Source organism: Cucurbita moschata, unplaced genomic scaffold (assembly GCF_002738365.1).
Source record: "Cucurbita moschata cultivar Rifu unplaced genomic scaffold, Cmos_1.0 Cmo_Scf00009, whole genome shotgun sequence".
Classification (NCBI taxonomy): domain Eukaryota; kingdom Viridiplantae; phylum Streptophyta; class Magnoliopsida; order Cucurbitales; family Cucurbitaceae; genus Cucurbita; species Cucurbita moschata.
The window spans coordinates 4,176,729-4,195,549 of NW_019268525.1; the positions used below are offsets into that span (position 1 = coordinate 4,176,729).

The following is an 18,821-nucleotide window of genomic DNA, read 5'->3' on the forward strand; positions in this document are numbered from 1 at the left end:
TAAAAAAAAAAAAAAAAAAAACTTCTTTGAACACTTTATAAAGTTACCATTTAATTAACACAAACGTGAAGACGTAGGTACCACCCTTATAATTTATTATATATTATATTAAAACCTTTTTGGACTAAAATAAAACATATATTACCCTTAAAACCCTACCTTCTTTTTTCTCTCTCCTTCGGACCAACCTGTACAGTTGGGATCGGAATTGGTTTAAGTATTTAACAAAAATAAACAAAATAATCTGTAAAATTAAAAAATAATAATTAAAATAAACAAAGAACAATAATGATTGAAGCCAACAGTAATGGCAACAGTGCTTCAATGGACCAAGCAATCTAATAATTACCCACTTCCATTGCCTTTTCTTTTATCGCTTTCCATATTTACCTTTTAATTTATACATTAATTTTGTCTCAATAAATAATATTTTTTTAATACACAAACTTTAAAAACTCTTTCAATTTATTATTTATTTATCATGTAAGCATCATTTTAAAATAATAATAATACATTTATAGTTTTCGCTTAAATTTTATTTTAATCTCCTCATTTTTTTTAAAATTAAATGTCTTATAATTTAGTCATAAAATTGTATTAAGGTGCTTTTATCGGGTGTAAAATGTATGCTTAAATTTTGTAAATAGGGACCAAATGATTTCTTTTTATACCTGCAAGGACTAAAATAAATATTTTAGTTTGATTGAGATAAAGTTTTCGGATGAAAATAGATATTTTAAAAGTAAGACTAAAATGAATTAGAGGAAAAATTAAAGACAAAATATAAAATGTTTAGAATTATAGTTGATAAATAGAAAAAAGAATTAAAGATGATAAAAAATAAATAAAATAAGAATTATTAATTTAGAGGAAATAATATTTAAAGGGGTTGATCATAAGAGTGGTGAGGGTGCGGCCACGGCCACGGGCAGTCCATGGACGGTCGATAAAGTGGTTCATCAGTTAAGTTCCGCCGATACAAACTGTTTGATTAAATGCGTCACAGAAATGAAGCCTTTTGGACATTCATTTCATGTCCACGTGCGTGCATCATTACCGGTCGCGTGTAAACTTGGCCTCCCACTTATTGTTTGCTTTTCTCTCTCTCTCTCTCTCTTTTTTTTTTTTACCCTTTTTACCATGTAGTACGGAATGATGGTTTTTGTGTATTTTTTACTATTCAAACTTTCACTTCTTTCCAAATTTTAGTGTCCTTGAAACTCTTTTGTTATACAAAAATTAAACACGCTTAATTATAATATAAAGTTTTGATTTATTTATAATATGATATGAAAGAAGGAAATAAAACGTCGGTGGAGGTGGATGGGAAAAGTAGTGGAACAAAAAAAGATATAAAAGAAGGAAAGCTTTTTAAGAAAATAAAAATGTGGATTGAGAAAGGGGGGGCAAAGGCAAAAAGGAGTGAAGGAGAAAGGGGAGGCGCCCGTGCGGGTGCAGAGGGAGTACTCGGCGTGGGGGATAGCGCCACATTCCTTACCCACACGTGTGCTGTGGCCTTCCTTTGTTTCCTTTTTTCCTTTTTCTTTTTCCAAAAATACAACATTAATGCTTATTTTTTATGACTGTGTCCTGGTAAAAAAAAATAATAATATACATAGAGAGAGAGAGAGAGAGAGGAGAATTTAAGTGTGGGGCAATGAATGGGCAACCCAACCTAACGAACCAACCACTATGCCTTTTGGTCTGCTATGGTACAATCCCTTTACAGCCCCATTTGATAAGACTCCTTTCCCCTCCTAAATCTCCCTCTCCTCTATTCTTTCTAGTTATTTTATTTTTATTAATCTCATTTCATTTATACACTTTGATATCGTATACTATTTATCAAGATTCGAAATTCGAATTGGCCACATGTATGTCCGAAGTTCTCCTGCCTACTTCTCACACAATATATCTTATCATGGAAGAAGTATTAATTTTGTCTAATTTTTCATTTTACTGAAATTCATAAATATAGAAGAAAATCATTTCAATGTTTAACGTATTACAGCTAAATTTATTATTTAAATATTATTATACAACATATTCAATTAATCATTAGTGTTATTAAAAGAGAAAACAGAGATTTTATTTATATAAAAAAAAATTGGAAATTAAAATATTACATTTTAAAAAGAAAGAAGACGAAAATAAATTATTTCTCACAACTGTCAAATAAACCATCACTTATCTTTAACTGAGACAGAGAAAATCTGGTGGATTTTTCAACTTTTGCTTTTATTTGATTGCAAAATTACCTTTTCGGTTGTCTTGTCTTCACAAAAATAACCTATGATCTTTTCTTTTCTTTTCTTTTTTTTTTTTTTTTTTTAAATTATCTTCATCTGTAGTTTGGTGGTAATGATGCATATAAAAGAAGATACATATTAGAGTAAAAATTTAAACCTATATTTTACTCTGAAGTAATTTGCATTGGAAAGTTGAAAATTTTAAAATTATCATTATTGTAGAGAGACTAAAACATTATTTTAAAATTTAATCAACCAAAATGTATATTTCTTAAAATACCTTTACTAAATGAGATTTAAATGGATTTTTATTTATCTTTTCCATGTGATTTGAGGTTTACAGTAATTTGACCGAGAGAAAATAAATTGTGTTAAAATAAAATCAACCCTTTTGTTTTTGTTGGGTTCCAATTAATTGATTCCATTATTGTACTATCTTTATAAGAAATAATTGGTTAATTTGTGCTATTATTCTAATTATTATTATTAATAATAATATGTAATTATCCTTGTTTAATTAATCTAGAAGTCTATAAGACACCTGAAAACAAAAATTTTAAAATAAGATTGATATTAGGTGACAATACATAAACATTGTAGGATTACTAAATTCAATAATTATTAATAAATGAAAATATTTTAATTTTATTTAGGCCTAGTTAGTTCCTAAATGTAACCCATGAAGTGGAACCCGTGACATTCACACGTAATAGAAGCTTCGAATTGGAAGAAAACATAAAAACAAGAAAAAGAAGAGCAAGAGCAAGAGCAAGACCAGCAGCGCCCTGACTGCCCTGCCTGCGAGTCGTCTTCGACCTCCTGCATCATCAGCAGCCGTATGGCGCATCTTTTCATAAAAGTTAAAACAACACAAAGCCCTAAAATCCCGACACCTTTCACCGCACGAGCGTTCCTTTTTTTTTCGTCGTCAACAAAAACCAGCCTTGTCCTTTACTCTGCTTTGCTTCGCTTTCCGTCGAGGTTCTCGGGGTTGCCCAGTGACCACAACCTGTTCGACAAAATGCTTAAACGAAGACCACACTCTACAAATCACAATCATTGCTCACGCGTGGCCATTCCTTTACCTTCCAAACAATTCCGGCTTCCCTCTGTCTTTATTGCTGTCTGTCCCAATCTTTGACCACTTGAAGAGGAAATTAATGTAAAATGGAATGAGACGGGAGTATTATTCCTAACTTAGTTTATATACAATAAAACTATATATATTAAAACACAAATTATAAAATAAATGGTCATAAACAGTTAGGGAACGGTTATATATAGTAACTATGTAGTGTAACCTGCTTTTATGAATGTAGTTTCTGTATTCTTTATAATCTCCGGGTTGGAAGTCATTAATCTTTAGCCAATATTTTCTTTGCATTTTCTCTACCCTATTACTCGTGTTCATCTAAATCGAGTGTGTGTGATACTAATAACTGGTATAAGAGGTAGGTGAGAATCACCAATTTCGATTTCTGAAAGATGCAGACTGAAGATTAGCTGTATCAAAAAGATGTTCACGAACTTCTATCGGGAGTGAAGCCAGATACCATGACCACAAAGCAGGAAGTTCAAGGATCTACAAGTCTTAGGGTTGATTCGATTGACGCTATCCAGAAATATGGCATTCAATATCATTAATGAGAAGACAACGTCAGATCTGTTGAAGGTATTAACAAATATGTACGAAAAAACGTCGACTATGAACAAGGTATACTTGATGTGGAGATTGCTCAATCTACAAATGTTTGAAGGTGGATTTGTTATAGGTCATGTCAATATGATTGTAAGTCAACCGAGTTCGATGGACATTAATTTCGAAGATGAAATTAAAACATTGATTTTGATGTCATCTTTACCCGAGTTGTGGGATACTGTTGTTACTGCGATAAGCCGTTCCCAAGGATCTAAAAAACTGAAGTTTGATGAAATGCGAGATGTAGTTCTCAGCGAAGTAGTTTTATCAGGCAATACTTTCCGTGTTGATCGAAAGAGAATTAGTAAATCAAAAGGTGGATCAAAATCAAAAAGTCGAAAAAGTTATATACGGGTCAAATCATTGTTATGTTATGGAGTTTGGTGCTAAAACTATATCGGGTAAATGACATAGAGGGTAAATAGTCATAAATAATAAATATTGTTTATGGGAGAGAGTTATTGTATTCTCTCTTATTATACATCCAAGAAGTCATGTATTTTCTTTCTCAGGGTGGTGGGGTTCATCTACCTTGAATGTGTAACTTATTTTGCAGTCCTAGCAATAAGATAGATAACGGTGGGAATGCAATGAGAGACCCACTTATCTAAATATAGACTAAAGGGGGTAAGGGGAGGCCCACTAATCTGAATATAAACTAAAGGGGTAAGAGGCATTAGTTTTAATTGGTTCTTAAATTGGAAGCACTTGGACGTGTGTTACATAGTTCAAATTCAAACAAATGTCGAACAATACACGGGGTTGGTAATTAATTCAACTCCCCTCCCTTTGTCTTTTGTGTTTAAATTCGTCGATGCTGTTGTGTTGCTTCCAAAACCCAATCTCCAGACGTGTTTCTGTATTATTTGCAATATTCCTTTTTTTTCTCCCTCTCTCTATCACTCTCTTGATTAATTAAGCCTTTTATTTGAATTCTCTACCATCTTTCTTCTTTGTCTTCTTCTACTTTGTATATCGGTTTTATAATTGCAAACCCAGTGGATTACTCGGACAAAACAAACCTTGTTTACTTTATTATAGACTTACAACTATGCTCGTACCAACAACATAAAATTTTCGAATTATTTGGACTTGATAATTACGTCTTGTTCCAATCATAAAATGATTTTTTCTTTCAAAATTAAAATTGGGTTGCGTTTGGGTTTCGTATGATCTAATTTATTATAATATTCATTTTTTAACTAACGAATTTATAAATAAAAATTAAATAATTTATGGTCTAATCTTTTACCAATGGGAAAATGATAATGATAGTAAAAAATTGGAAATTGGAAAGAAACCAACACAATTTTGAAAAGATAAAGCTTAGTTATTATTAGAAATTCAAAAGAAATAATAGTTGTTCACGTGGATATTTATTGGTTGATAGAAAAATGTATCTAGATGAATTAAAAAGTCATGAAAATACGAATATATATTTTAAAAAATATTCCAAAGTTTGGGATCATAATAGAATAAAACAAAATTGATTTCAACTTTTTTATTTTTTATTTTTTATAATTATGTTGGGTCATTTTCGATCATCATTCAAAGCAATATAAAATTGTTACTTTACTACAAATTAATTTTTCAATTTATTTTGTTATCATGATTTTTTTTTTTTGAAAGATTTTAATGCTTTTAATAATTGTTCCTAATAAATGCTCTTATCAATTAATCATAGATTGGTCTTATATTCAACTTCAACCATCCAATTATCCAATTCTTGTTAAAACATCAATTCCTTCGATCATCAACTAAAAACGTAGAGATTTGTTAAATAGTTTACAACTTGAGCTTTAAGATAGTCAATTAACTCAATTTAAATGTCATACTATATATTATATTAAATATCTAACTCGTTTTCTTAAAAAAAAAAAATCATAAATATATTTTAAGAGAATAAATAAAGAAACTTTTAAGAGCGTTTATGTGTATAATGGTGGGGAAGAAAGTGTTTGCTTTCGGCGAGAGTATAAGAAATTAATGAAACAAAGGGACCCCATTTCCAAACCCCAGCATTTAACACACTGTGTTTTGCTTAATTACAATAATTAAATACTTGATTAGTGGGAACTCAAACATGCATTTCCCAAATATTTCGGTCTTTTATTTATCAAATCATGATTACATGCCTTTTTATTAATTGTATGAGGGGATAATTTCACCATTCATTTTATTTTATAAAAATTAATTCAAATAACTCTAAGTCGAGAACAAATCAACACTCTCGAGACGAACTTAACGACTTCTATTATGTGTGGAAAACAATAACTTTAAGTTGTTCATACAAATCGATTGATCGAGCATCGGTTCAGTTAGTTTTTGTCAATGATGAACCAACGATCGCGGTCTTAGGACGCGATGGGATCCTGGTTGTGGGGGAATCGTTTGAAAATAAAGAACAGCTCCATGGGGTGGTGGTGGGCAAGAAGATGAAGAAGCCATAGGGATAGAAAGCAGAGATGAGTGCATGATCCATGTGGGTCACCTTTTTGGGCCATGAGCCTTGAAGAGGCGGCCCAAAGTCTACGGCTCATTTATTTCTTGTAAAAGCCCATTTCTGTATTAGGCCCATTCCACCTATGGTAGAAGTCTTATATCTTAACCAAGTGATCTTTATTGATCACTAAGCCTCGCTTAACTTTAGTCCATTTTTATTTTCCGAACTCTTAGCATGTCGTATTAAAAACAAACATTTATTAATTTTCAATATCTTATAAATAATTATTTTAGTTTTTATGGTTATATATTTACCTAATATTTATCGACTCAATAACATTATCGACAACAGACAGTGTAAAACACTAACATCGGAATATTCAAATAAATTATTAATTAATTTCGGCTTACATTCGCCTTCACCAGAGTTTGAGACTCGTTTCCCGGGAAAAACAAACCCCCCATTTCCGCCTTCCGGCGAGCTTTAACTGGGGCGGAACCGCTGTCTTTCTTCCATCTTATTCGCACACCCGATTGCTAAGGATTGAACAGAAGTGCTGAAGCAAGATGTGGCGATGTGTTTCTCGTGGCCTTCGCGCTTCTTCCTCTTCGTTTTTCAGGAAATCGTCCCCCAATGATCACCTCAGATCTCACGTTTCTAGATTCTTCTCCGTCGATTCGGTGTGAGTTTTCATCTTATGTCTTTACTGCTGAATACGAGCTGTCTTAATTATGTTTAGTATTGGATCATTGATAATGCTAATTGTAGCTAGCTGTTTCAAATTTATTTCCTACGGCTGCGGTATTGTTGTAAAACTTCTCATGAAGATGATGACTGTTTATAGGATTTATTAAATACTAAATTATATATTCTCTGTCTCATGGCAGGCGGCAGGTCGCTCCTCATACACTGTGGTTGATCACACATACGATGCGGTTATGGTAGGAGCGGGTGGTGCAGGGCTTCGATCTGCTATAGGACTGTCAGAGCATGGATTTAATACTGCTTGCATTACTAAGCTTTTCCCAACTCGTTCTCACACGGTTGCCGCTCAGGTACGGGGATTTCCCACTTATTGTAATCCTGTCCGTTATGTCTATCACCAGCTATTACTTACCATCTGGGAAAATATTCTGTTTTTTTTTTTGTTGCAAACTCAGGTTTAATCTTCGTATTGCTGACTTGGGTGGTTTTAAGACTCTGGTGCCCCGCTACATGTCGATTTTTTTTGGTTTTCACTACAGGAAAATACAAAAACTTCGACATCGAAGTTCGGCTGCTACATTTTAGGTGATTGCTTCTCTTGCTGATGTCCAAAACTCCAACCCAAGCCCTGATTCCTCCAATATCATTGATGATGCCCAACTATGCTATTATTAACCAACAAGATTTTACTTTCTCTCATCTTCCGGTTTGGCATCTTGGTTTGGGTGACAAGCCAGCCTTACAGTCCCTCCCTACATCTGAACCCCTCCTCTCCAACTAAGTAGAATATAGAGACTTGGCTGAGGGCCATGGACCTTTGCATTGTCTCCATTCATACACCAAGAGGGGAAGTAGAGGGGATAATCGAAGCTTTATGATCTTCCTCTGTTGGCTTGTAAGAGGACAAGAAACCTTGTAGAAACAATATTTAGTCGAAGGCTCATTCTCTAAGCCAACCCGAATACTGTCATTGTACAAGAAACTGAACTCAATGAAGTTGACAAGTTTCTTTGGAGTTCTCAACACAATAATTGTGGTACCACGGATGGATCTCCTCCTTTGCAACTATCCTTCATGATTGAAGAAGTGATAAAAAGTTCTTTCTATTCCCCCTTCAACAAGTGTGACACCTGAGTAAAGGAGGGGTACATGAATGAATCGAGACCACATCTGAATGAGAACGATTCTGAAGATAGGATGACTAAAAAAGGTTTTGAAGGTCACTAACTATACCAACAAGGTGTACCTTCCTTTTCGATGGTTCAATTACAAGAACTTCATAGTTAAACATGTTTTGCTTGGAGTAATTCTATATTGGGTGATCTCTTGGTAATTTTTCTAGGATGCATATGAGTGAGGACAAAACATGCCAGAAGGACTCCCGTTGGTCTGTGTAGATAGTCTTCAATCTCAGAAGCGAGGAATAAGTAATGGATTCTATATCAAATTTGCTTGCTAATGAATATGTTGTCTTCGAACTTTCGGTTGCTTCACACTTAGATCCCTCTTTACTGATCTCATTGATAAAGGAGGTGATGCTTGGTGTTCAGGTTTTTTACTTTATTCACCACCAAGGGTGCTTTTAGAATCTTTCGTGTACATCATCAAATCAAGCACAAGTATATATTATAAGAGCAAGCAAAATTTTTTTACACAGTGCATGTGCTTTCATAAACTGGATATATACCTGTCCACATGATCAACATTGGCCACTATTTTTTTCTTTTTCTTCATTTTCTTCATTTTTTTTTTTTCCTTTCCATTACATTTCGGTGTACCAATAATATTCACGTGTTGCTTACTTTATTCAGTCATAATTTGAATTAGATTTTGACTTGAATATGTTACTTGATGTGAAACTCAATTTGTTTATAGGGAGGTATAAATGCTGCACTGGGAAACATGACTGAGGATGATTGGAGGTGGCACATGTACGACACTGTCAAGGGGAGTGATTGGTTAGGAATACGACACATGTACGACACTGTCAAGGGGAGTGATTGGTTAGGAATACGTTTAGAACTTTGGATAAATTGAAAATCTTGTCATTAGAAAGAAGCACTAGAAAACAAATCATAAATGCTTGTGGCGCGTACTTTGGCAATACAAAGTTAGTAAGAAGATTGTATATATGGTGCATTTATATGTGCATAAGTTTTATACATTTTCTGATCCAAAATGATTTAGAACTTTGCAGGTGTGCAAAACAGATCTATTCTTTATAGAATTTATACTGTCAATATTTGTATAATAAAATCCTGTATCTGTTTGGGTTTCATGTTCTATAGGTGATCAGGATGCCATTCAATACATGTCTAGAGAAGCTCCGAAAGCAGTCATTGAGCTTGAGAACTATGGACTCCCATTTTCTCGTACTGAAGACGGAAAAATATACTAACGTGCATTCGGTGGTCAGAGCCTTGATTTTGGAAAGGGTAACAACATATATTATGTGTTCCCAATGCCATGTTGGTCTTCCCTTTAACTATGAGGTTCTCGTGTCTACATTGTCGTCTTTATAGGTGGACAGGCATGTCGTTGTGCATGTGCTGCTGATCGAACGGGGAATGCTTTATTGTATACTCTCTATGGCCAGGCTATGAAGCATAACACACAAATTTTTGTGGAATATTTTGCGTTGGATCTATTAATGAATAGTGATGGTAAAAAAACTCCACCTTTCTTGAATCTTACACACAACCTTTCCACTCATGTTTGATGGTTGGAGTACTAAATACTCGTGCTTTTGGGTTTGGAAGATTAATCGTAACTCTTATAGTTGATGCTTCTTTCTACATTTTTTTCCTGTAGGAGTCTTTTAATTGAATGAGTTCTCGATGGTTGTTTTGTACGATCTTTTCAATAGGTTAATGGGTTTTGATGCACTCTGAATTCCCATCTCATCTGGTTCATAGGCTCCTCTAAGTATCAGATCCATTTTAAATTATTCTTAGATAGGTTATTACTGTGATATTTGCATTCCAGGTAGCTGCCAGGGGGTGATAGCATTAAATATGGAGGACAGTACACTACATCGGTTCCGAGCTGCATCAACAATTTTGGCTACTGGGGTACTGAATGCCATGATGATTATTATCAGATTCATGTGAACTGATAAATTATGTAAATATAAAGCTCTCTCTATATGCATTTTACAGGGTTATGGCAGAGCATATTTCTCTCCAACCTCTGCTCATACATGCACTGGAGATGGAAATGCAATGGTTGCACGTGCCGGGCTTCCGCTTGAGGTTCATTTTTCTTTTATAGTTATGGATAATTTCCTTCGCCTTTTTTTTTTTTTTTGCTACTTTTCTTTCCTTTGCTTGCGCAGGACTTGGAGTTTGTGCAGTTTCATCCAACGGGAATATATGGTGCTGGGTGCCTTATTACTAAAGGTCTGCACCATAATTTTGTATCTATTCTTTTATTGGTTTGTTTTCTTCTCACTCTTCGTGGACTTAACTCTAACTTAAATGCAATTCTTTTGTTCTGTATAAATTAGGATCTCGTGGTGAAGGTGGCATTCTTAGGAACAGTGAAGGTGAGTGCTTTATGGAACGATATGCTCCAACAGCGAAGGATCTTGCATCAAGGGACGTTGTCTCAAGATCCATGACTATGGAAATTCGAGAGGGTCGTGGCATAGGTATGAAGCTTTTATCTCATCTAGAATCAAATAAATGCATCCATGTACATGTGCTATCTCTCAGCTGATAAGGCACGGTCAAATTGATGCAGGACATCAGGAACAAAATAAAACTATTCTGGAGAAATATATATTGATTTTTACTTTTTTCCTTATTTAATATCTTTCTTTGGTTACATAATTGATAGCTCTTAACAGGACCATTGAAGGACCACATCTATCTTCACTAAATCACTTGCCCCCAGAAGTACTGAAGGAGAGACGGGTATCTCAGAAACTGCTGCCATATTTGCTGGCGTTGATGTTACCAAAGAGCCCATTCCTGTCTTATCTACAGTGCATTACAATATGGGTGGAATTCCCACGAATTATCGTGGACAGGTATGCATGAAAATGCAATCCAATTATATTTCATTTTTTTCAATTTTCTTCCTCAATGAAAGTATGGTTTTTCATCAAAAATGAAAATGTATAAATTTTTTGTGTCTGTAGAATTCGGAATGTCTCATCTTTTCTCTTCTTGCTATCTTCATGTGTAAATTTTTTGTTTGTCAGGTAGTTACAATCAAGGGCAATGATCCAGATGCTAATAGGCTTGGTGCAAATTTTTTGTGCTTCAGTTCATGGTGCTAATAGGCTTGGTGCAAATTCGCTTTTGGACATTGTTGTCTTTGGACGAGCTGGTGCAAATAGGGTAGCAGAGATCAGTAGTCCAGGCAAGATGCTTAATTTTTAACTCGAAAAAGGAAGGATGAACCCACAACCCAATCCAACCAATAATTATAAGAAAAATTCAGTTACGTCAAAAAATTCTATCTGGGCAATTTGCAGGCGCAAGGCAAAATCCGTTGGAAAAAGATGCTGGTGAGAAGACAATTGCATGGCTAGACAAACTAAGGAACTCAAATGGTTCACTGCCCACCTCGAAGATTCGGTTAAACATGCAACGAATTATGCAAAACAATGCTGCTGCTGCTGTTTTCCGAACACTGGAGACCTTGGAAGAAGGTATTAGCCAAACTGAAAAGAGACTTAGATTAAAACTTCTAATCTATCTGCAACTCTGCCTCAATTCTTTTTTTCCACCTCTTTTATTGTCTTCTGCTTCTTTAGGGTGCAAATTAATTGACAAGGCATGGGAGAGTATCCATGATGTGAAGGTCAAGGACAGGACTTTAATATGGTAATAGGATCGTGGTGTTTCTCTATCTTTTCTTTGTCTGTTTGTTTTAAATGTTATTATAATTATAAAGTTTTATGTACTGAATTCTTTCAAGGATTGATTTAAGATCTTTATTCGTAGTACATGAACTCTGATTCCATAGATACAATTGAATTGGAAAATCTTTTGATAAATGCCTGCATTACCATGCACTCTGCGGAAGCCAGGAAAGAGAGCAGAGGAGCACATGCTCGTGAAGATTTCACAGTTAGTTTTTTTTTCTTCTATTGATAGTAACACTTACCTCCAACTTTATTTCTGTAACTTTGTTATACACTGCTTATGCAGAAAAGGGATGATGAGAACTGGATGAAGCACACGTTGGAGTAACTCTCGTGTCTGACACTGTAAAAGAACAAGATTGTCCTGTTTTTAATTAATAAGACGCTTCTTATTCTTAGTCTGTCACCTTTTCACGTCTTTGGGCTCTCGGTCCATCATCGCCCCCTAGCTCAACTAGATTAACCGAAATCAATCTCAACAACTTACTAGTGCGCCTATGACTTCAATCAATTAACATCTTCTGTATTTTTTATAATGTGGTTGATTTTGCAGATAGAATGAGAAGGTCAGACTGGACTATAGGCCAGTGCACATGAACGCATTGGATGATGAGGTCGAATCATTCCCTCCTCAGGCCCGTCTATACTGATCATCAAAGACTCTGGTAGTTTATTTACAATAATAGATGAAAGAACACTGCAACTTTAAGCAGATCGTTTTTATTTTTACAAGTAAATCATGTCATCAAGCTCGTGCATAAATTCAATCCACATGCAAAATATGCCTTGTCTTTATAGTTTTCTGCCTTTTTCATTGGCATGGCCTACCACATGATATTACCGATTTGAAAGGGGATGGACGTTTATAAGCTACAAGTATGAATCATTCAAGTAGGAGATGTCACGGTTTTTTACTCAATAAATTGCTTGAGGTAACTTTTCCGTCTCTAGTAATTTCTTTTTTTCTATGAACTATTTCATAATTGGCAACTGCCTAGTTACAAATATACGAATGAGATCTTAGTTGGTTTGGAAGTATCAATCGATCCGAGTCATTAGTCGTAGTCACATGTGCCCCAACCACACCAAAACCACTGTTTCTGATTAAAGTTGGATTTATCATATCTGCCAAGTTGGGGAGTCTGTATATCATCTTTTTCTTCCGCTACAATGATGAGAAATTTTTTCATTTGATTGAATTGATGCATCTAGGAGGGGGGGAAAAACTTGAGTGGTGTGTATTTGATCTTCTGTAGTGACAGTTTCTCCCACTTTGGCTTTATATTTTAGTACTAAATTCCAACAAAGTAGTTGCTTCTTCTGTAGCATTTCCATTTCAGATTTGACATGAAATACCAATCCTACAACATTAATGCTTATAATTCAATCTCAATCATTCATTGACATGAGTTGTAGATATTATTTACCACACATCGACTGCTTTATGTCACATAACCATTGCCAAAAAAAATTTATATTGTTATAGATTATGGGATTCCCCAATTGGCTATAATTATCTTTTAATTTCTGTGGATGATTTTTTTTTTCATGAAATAAATTGTTGGTCTTATACTTCTCACAGTCTATACATTGTCTTATGTTTTGTGTGCTTTGGTTTGGTTCAATTTCTGGCCAGAAAAAAGATATATATATCAGTAGGCCATAGGGGAAAAATTAAAGATAATTTGTTTATATATAGAGGCTAGGTGTAAATTGATTGAATTAATGAATGATCAATCGAATAGATTGAAGTTGAATTGACAAATAATCTATTAAATTGTATTAATCAACATAGATCTAAATGTTGAACTCGGACATATATATATATATATATATATATATATATATATATATATATATATATATATATATGTTCTGTAAAACAAAAATCAAATCGACCCCGACGCGTGAAACCGAATAGTAGTAAAAAGAAGAACATTAAGAGTAAAAAAAAAAAAAGAAAAAGAGAAAGGTAGTGAATGTGAAAAGAAAATAGAGGGAAAGGTTGTTTAGATAAGGTTCGAAAGTGGGGTCTTCCTAAATTTAATAAAAAAGGAAGGGTCGTCTTTGAATTGATTTGCTTTGATTTCTTGTCTAATCTCTTTCCCTTTTTTCTGCCGTTTTTACATTTTAAATTTCCCTAATACATTTTTACCAATCTTTCTAATATTATTGATTTATTCATTAAATCAATTAATTATAAGGCTCTGATGGGAACCCCATCCCTCCAAACTCTATTATTACAAGCAATTGGACCCCTTTTTTTTCTTTATTCGGATTTCTTGAGCATTGGCTTACATATAGTGTGTTGCACTAAGTGGAGGAGACCCCAATTTGGACAGGCAAATTATAGCACCCAACACAAGGGTGTTACGGAAATTAAGGAAAATAATATTTCCATAAACTACTTTCAACCCTTGCCAATTCGGCCCACTTTCAATATTAGTAATCCTGCAATTAAATCATGACATACTACTTTTGTCAACTTAGTATAATTCAAGTAGATAATTTATATAATGTAGAGTTGTATCGAATTTTAATGGTATAGTTGTAATTTTAGAAAAATAATAATATAGAGTAAAAGTTTGAGCGCGTGACTAAAAACGATTTTTAAAGCTCAATTTTATTAACGTCGAATCGAGAAATAGGAAGAGGTATTTGTGAGTTGACTCGAGTGAGAGTGAGTGGGAACCCCACTAGGAATGGAAAGGAAATGGAAATTGAAATGGTCTAGTTTGCCAACGTGGAATTAGGGGTCCCTTGTCAAAGTGCGACTGTGGGGAGTGCCCTTCACCGTTGCTTTTTCGAGCTGTCCCATTTCAGTTGGTCGAAGATCACTCCTATCGGCCCCACCCTAATTGCCCCTTTTCCCATCTTTTCCGGGCCCATTCCCCGGCCCATTAGGCCCACTTGCCGTCCATAAAGTATCCTCTTCTCAATCGAAAAGAAAAAATAAAATAAAACGAGTATGGAAAGAGAAGAGATTTTTGTTTATTAGGGTTTTTTTGCTTGTTGGCTCTGGCAGAGGTAGTAGAGAGCGTGGTGTTGTAATATAAACATAAGGTCGACATCAAAGAAGAAGCAGACACCATTTCGCCCTAATTCGACGTGTCGTTCATGAGGCTAAGAAGTGGGCCCATGGGCTTAGGTCATCGTCACGGACCCCACCGAGAGAGATGAAAAATAATAATAGATGTTTGATTAAATAAAAGAAAAAAAGAAAAAAAAGCGGAATGTGGACGTTCATGAGTTGGTGTTGTCATATCGGGCCAATCAGGGCCCACCGTCGCATCACTGCCACGTAACCCAGCCGCACACACAGCTTGCCTTGAGAGAGATTGGACCTTTTTTTTCCTTCTTTTTTTCTTATTTTAAAATTTCTACTGCAAGATATTTATTCCATTCACACCCCACCTTGTGATGTATATATATATATATATATATTTATTTATTTATTTAATGTGACATGTTGAGTAAAAGAAAATTACAAAAGCCATCGTTCTACTATTTAAGAGGGTATTTGGTATTTGGCTAGCTTTATTGAGTGTGAATTTGTTGAACCTAAGAACTCGGAATAAAACTAAATTTCTTTTCTAAAACAAACAAATAATAATAATAATCAATAAAATAACCAATATTACTATGGGTTTATACCAAAAATGACAGCAAAACATGGCTTAAGTTAATCTGATCTTAATCTCAATCTTAAAATTTATAATTTATAATTAATCAAGTCGTTTAAATTGTTATTAGTTAATACTCTCACATTTTTAATAATAGACTGAGTCCATTAAAAAAATTAGATCTATTTGATAAAATGGTATTTTGAAATATAAAGAGCAATTACCCAAATAGTAGTTTTTTGGATTTTTGGAAAAAAGCAATTTTTAGGACTCAAAAAGGACTCTAAAAATCTCTCTCCTCTTCAAAATTTGTTCTGAATGGGGAAAGTGGGGTCCGCTGCTTCCTTCAACGGACTTGACTTCCATCGCTCTGCCCCTAAATTTATTTATGCCATTCCAAACCCCATTGCCCAACTCCCCCTCTTCTCTCTCTCCCTCTCTCTCATTCTCTCTCTCCTCCAACGGACTTGTTCTTCCCTTCTGTTCCACACTCTCTGCCTTGTGTTTTTGTTTCCCCCAATTTTTCCCACTTTCCATCTCTCTCTCTCTGCTTTCTTCTTCTTTCTTGTTCCGGTAATGTAACTCGCTCCTTTCTCTCTGGTTTTGGGAGAGCAAGGTTGTACTGTTACAGGTTAATGGCGTATATGTGCGCAGACAGTGGCAATCTAATGGCAATTGCCCAACAAGTCATCAAGCAGAAACAACAGCAGGAGCAGCAGCAGCAACAGCAGCAGCAGCTTTGTCCGCTTACCCCCTTTTCGCTTCTTCCTTGGACTACTACCAATTCTTCTCCAACAATGGCTTCTTCTTCTTCTTCTCCTAATTTATCCTTTGGGGTTTCTGGTTCTGCCTTCGCTGACCCCTTCCAGGTCGCCGGAGATGCGGATTCTGCTGAGCCGGCTTTTCATTTTCCCAATTTGGAGCATCCATCTGCTGGGTTTAGGTTCTTCCCTAACTTCGGCGGTGGGGAGTTCGACTCTGATGAGTGGATGGATAGTTTGGTCGGCGGTGGAGATTCGACGGATAGCTCTACTCTGCCGTCTGGTTGTGATGCTTATGCCGAGTATGGTCTCTTTGGTGTGGATCTCTTTAATGGCTCTCCGAGTCGACTCGTTGTCGCTTGCTCTCCGCCGTCTGATTTTAACCGAGCTGTTCTACCGGAAAGTTCGTGCAACACGAGTACCGTTCCGCCGCCGCCGTGGAGTTCTCCTCCGCCATCAATAAAGGATGCTAGAGTAGCCAATCCACCGGCGGAGAAGCTGCAGACGAACGACGTTGTAGAAGCCTCGTCGAGCGCGCCTGAAGAGGTGTTGCCGTCCCCGCCACCGCCGCTTCTTAAAGTCTTGCTGGATTGTGCGCGGCTCTGTGATTCCGAGCCCGACAGAGCCGTAAAAACTCTCGATCGGATCGGTAAATCGTTGCTAGAACATGGAGATCCGATTGAGCGAGTGGCGTTTTACTTCGGCGAAGCTCTTCGGAACAGATTATCCCCGGCGGCGAGGAACAATTTCATGGATTCAATTGAGACCGATGCTAATTCCGAAGATTTCTTGCTCTCGTACAAAGCTCTGAACGACGCTTGTCCTTACTCCAAGTTCGCACATCTCACGGCGAACCAAGCAATTCTGGAAGCTACACAGAGAGCCAGTAAAATACACATTGTCGACTTCGGAATCGTTCAGGGCGTTCAATGGGCGGCGCTTCTGCAAGCTTTGACCACGCGAGCCACCGGAAAGCCTATCAAAGTTCGTATCTCCGGAATACCTGCACCATCGCTTGGGGAGTCTCCAGCGGCGTCGCTGTACGCCACCGGCAATAGACTCTCCGAGTTCGCAAAGCTTCTGGAACTGAATTTCGAGTTCGAACCGATTCTAACGCCGATTGAGGATCTGAACAAATCGAGCTTCAGCATCCAATCGGACGAGGTATTGGCGGTGAATTTCATGCTTCAATTGTACGGTCTCCTCGACGAGGTTCCGGTTGGTGTTCATAATGCTCTCCGATTAGCGAAATCGCTAAGCCCTAAAATTGTGACTCTCGGCGAGTACGAGGCGAGTTTGAACCGGACTGAATTCTACAATCGCTTCAAAAACGCATTGAAATACTACTCCGCCATTTTCGAATCGCTAGAGCCAAACCTGCCTCGAGACTCGCCGGAAAGGCTCCAATTAGAGAAACTGTTGATCGGTCGTCGAATCGCCGGCGTGATTGGAACGGAAGAAGAATCAGGAAGCAAAAGAAGAGTACGCATGGAAGACAAAGAAGAATGGAAGAATTTGATGGAGAGCTCCGGATTCGAACCTGTAGCACTCAGCCATTACGCCATTAGTCAGGCCAAAATACTTCTATGGAACTACAATTACAATTCTCTCTACTCTCTGATCGAATCGGCACCGGAATTTCTTTCTCTGGCATGGAACGACGTACCTCTCTTAACTGTATCTTCCTGGCGTTGATCGATTGCCTATAATTTTTCTTCTTCTTCTTCTTCTTCTTTTCGTTGTTGGTGAAAATCAGTGTCGATCAGCCAGGTCTTTTTCACTGGTATGGTATGATACTGAAAACGAAAGCGAAACAAATATCAAATTGCAGTATGGATGACGCCATTGCTACACATTTTCAAAAGCTCTTCTGTTCAAAATCTGGAAAAGAAACCACCGCCTCTTTATAATTTTTTTTTATTTCAAACCATAATTTGTCGCAATCACGAGGATTATTCAGTGGGCGCCATTGCCGACCTCTTCACAAAACCATTTTCGGGTTTAAATATTTGCTTCTTATTTTCGTAATTTTCCTTCCCATTTAATATGTATATTTTAACTACTAAATGAATCATATTAGAAAATAATAATAATAATAATTAGGCTAGGCGCCAAGAACTATTAACTATTTTACTTTTTTACTTTCTCTTTTTCATTTATTTAATTATAGATATTAAGGGATGGGAATTTGTATATTTTTTTAATGTAATAAAATAGAATATAGTACATATGGCCATTGATTGGCTCCCCACTTCGTTCTTGCGTTGTGAATCGCAGTGATGTTTGTCTGTCAAGTTTTATTATTATTATTATTATTTATTTATAATATAGCTTTCATTTCTTTTATAATTATTATTATTTAGGTAAAATATATTTTACATAAACTTACGAATAATATTTTAGACTTTTTATAAGGCACTATTGTTTTTTCTATTTAAGCAAATAACATCAAAGAAAAGGTGCAAAAA

General features: G+C 35.8%; 1 protein-coding gene and 1 pseudogene across 1 annotated transcript; both read left to right on the top strand.

The window, feature by feature from the left end:
* The first annotated feature begins 6,802 nt into the window (after positions 1 to 6,802).
* Positions 6,803 to 13,378, top strand: LOC111447234 (annotated as a pseudogene).
* A 2,629-nt stretch (positions 13,379 to 16,007) lies between these two features.
* Positions 16,008 to 18,217, top strand: LOC111447125 (scarecrow-like protein 4). Its single transcript, XM_023086139.1, has one exon. It carries the CDS (start codon positions 16,228 to 16,230, stop codon positions 18,046 to 18,048), a length of 1,821 nt encoding a protein of 606 aa, XP_022941907.1. The 5' UTR covers positions 16,008 to 16,227; the 3' UTR covers positions 18,049 to 18,217.
* Positions 18,218 to 18,821: the final 604 nt, after the last annotated feature.

Bases quoted from the DNA above. Each gene is read 5' to 3' on its own strand.
- LOC111447125 (XM_023086139.1), top strand. From the start codon at position 16,228: ATGGCGTATATGTGCGCAGACAGTGGCAATCTAATGGCAATTGCCCAA.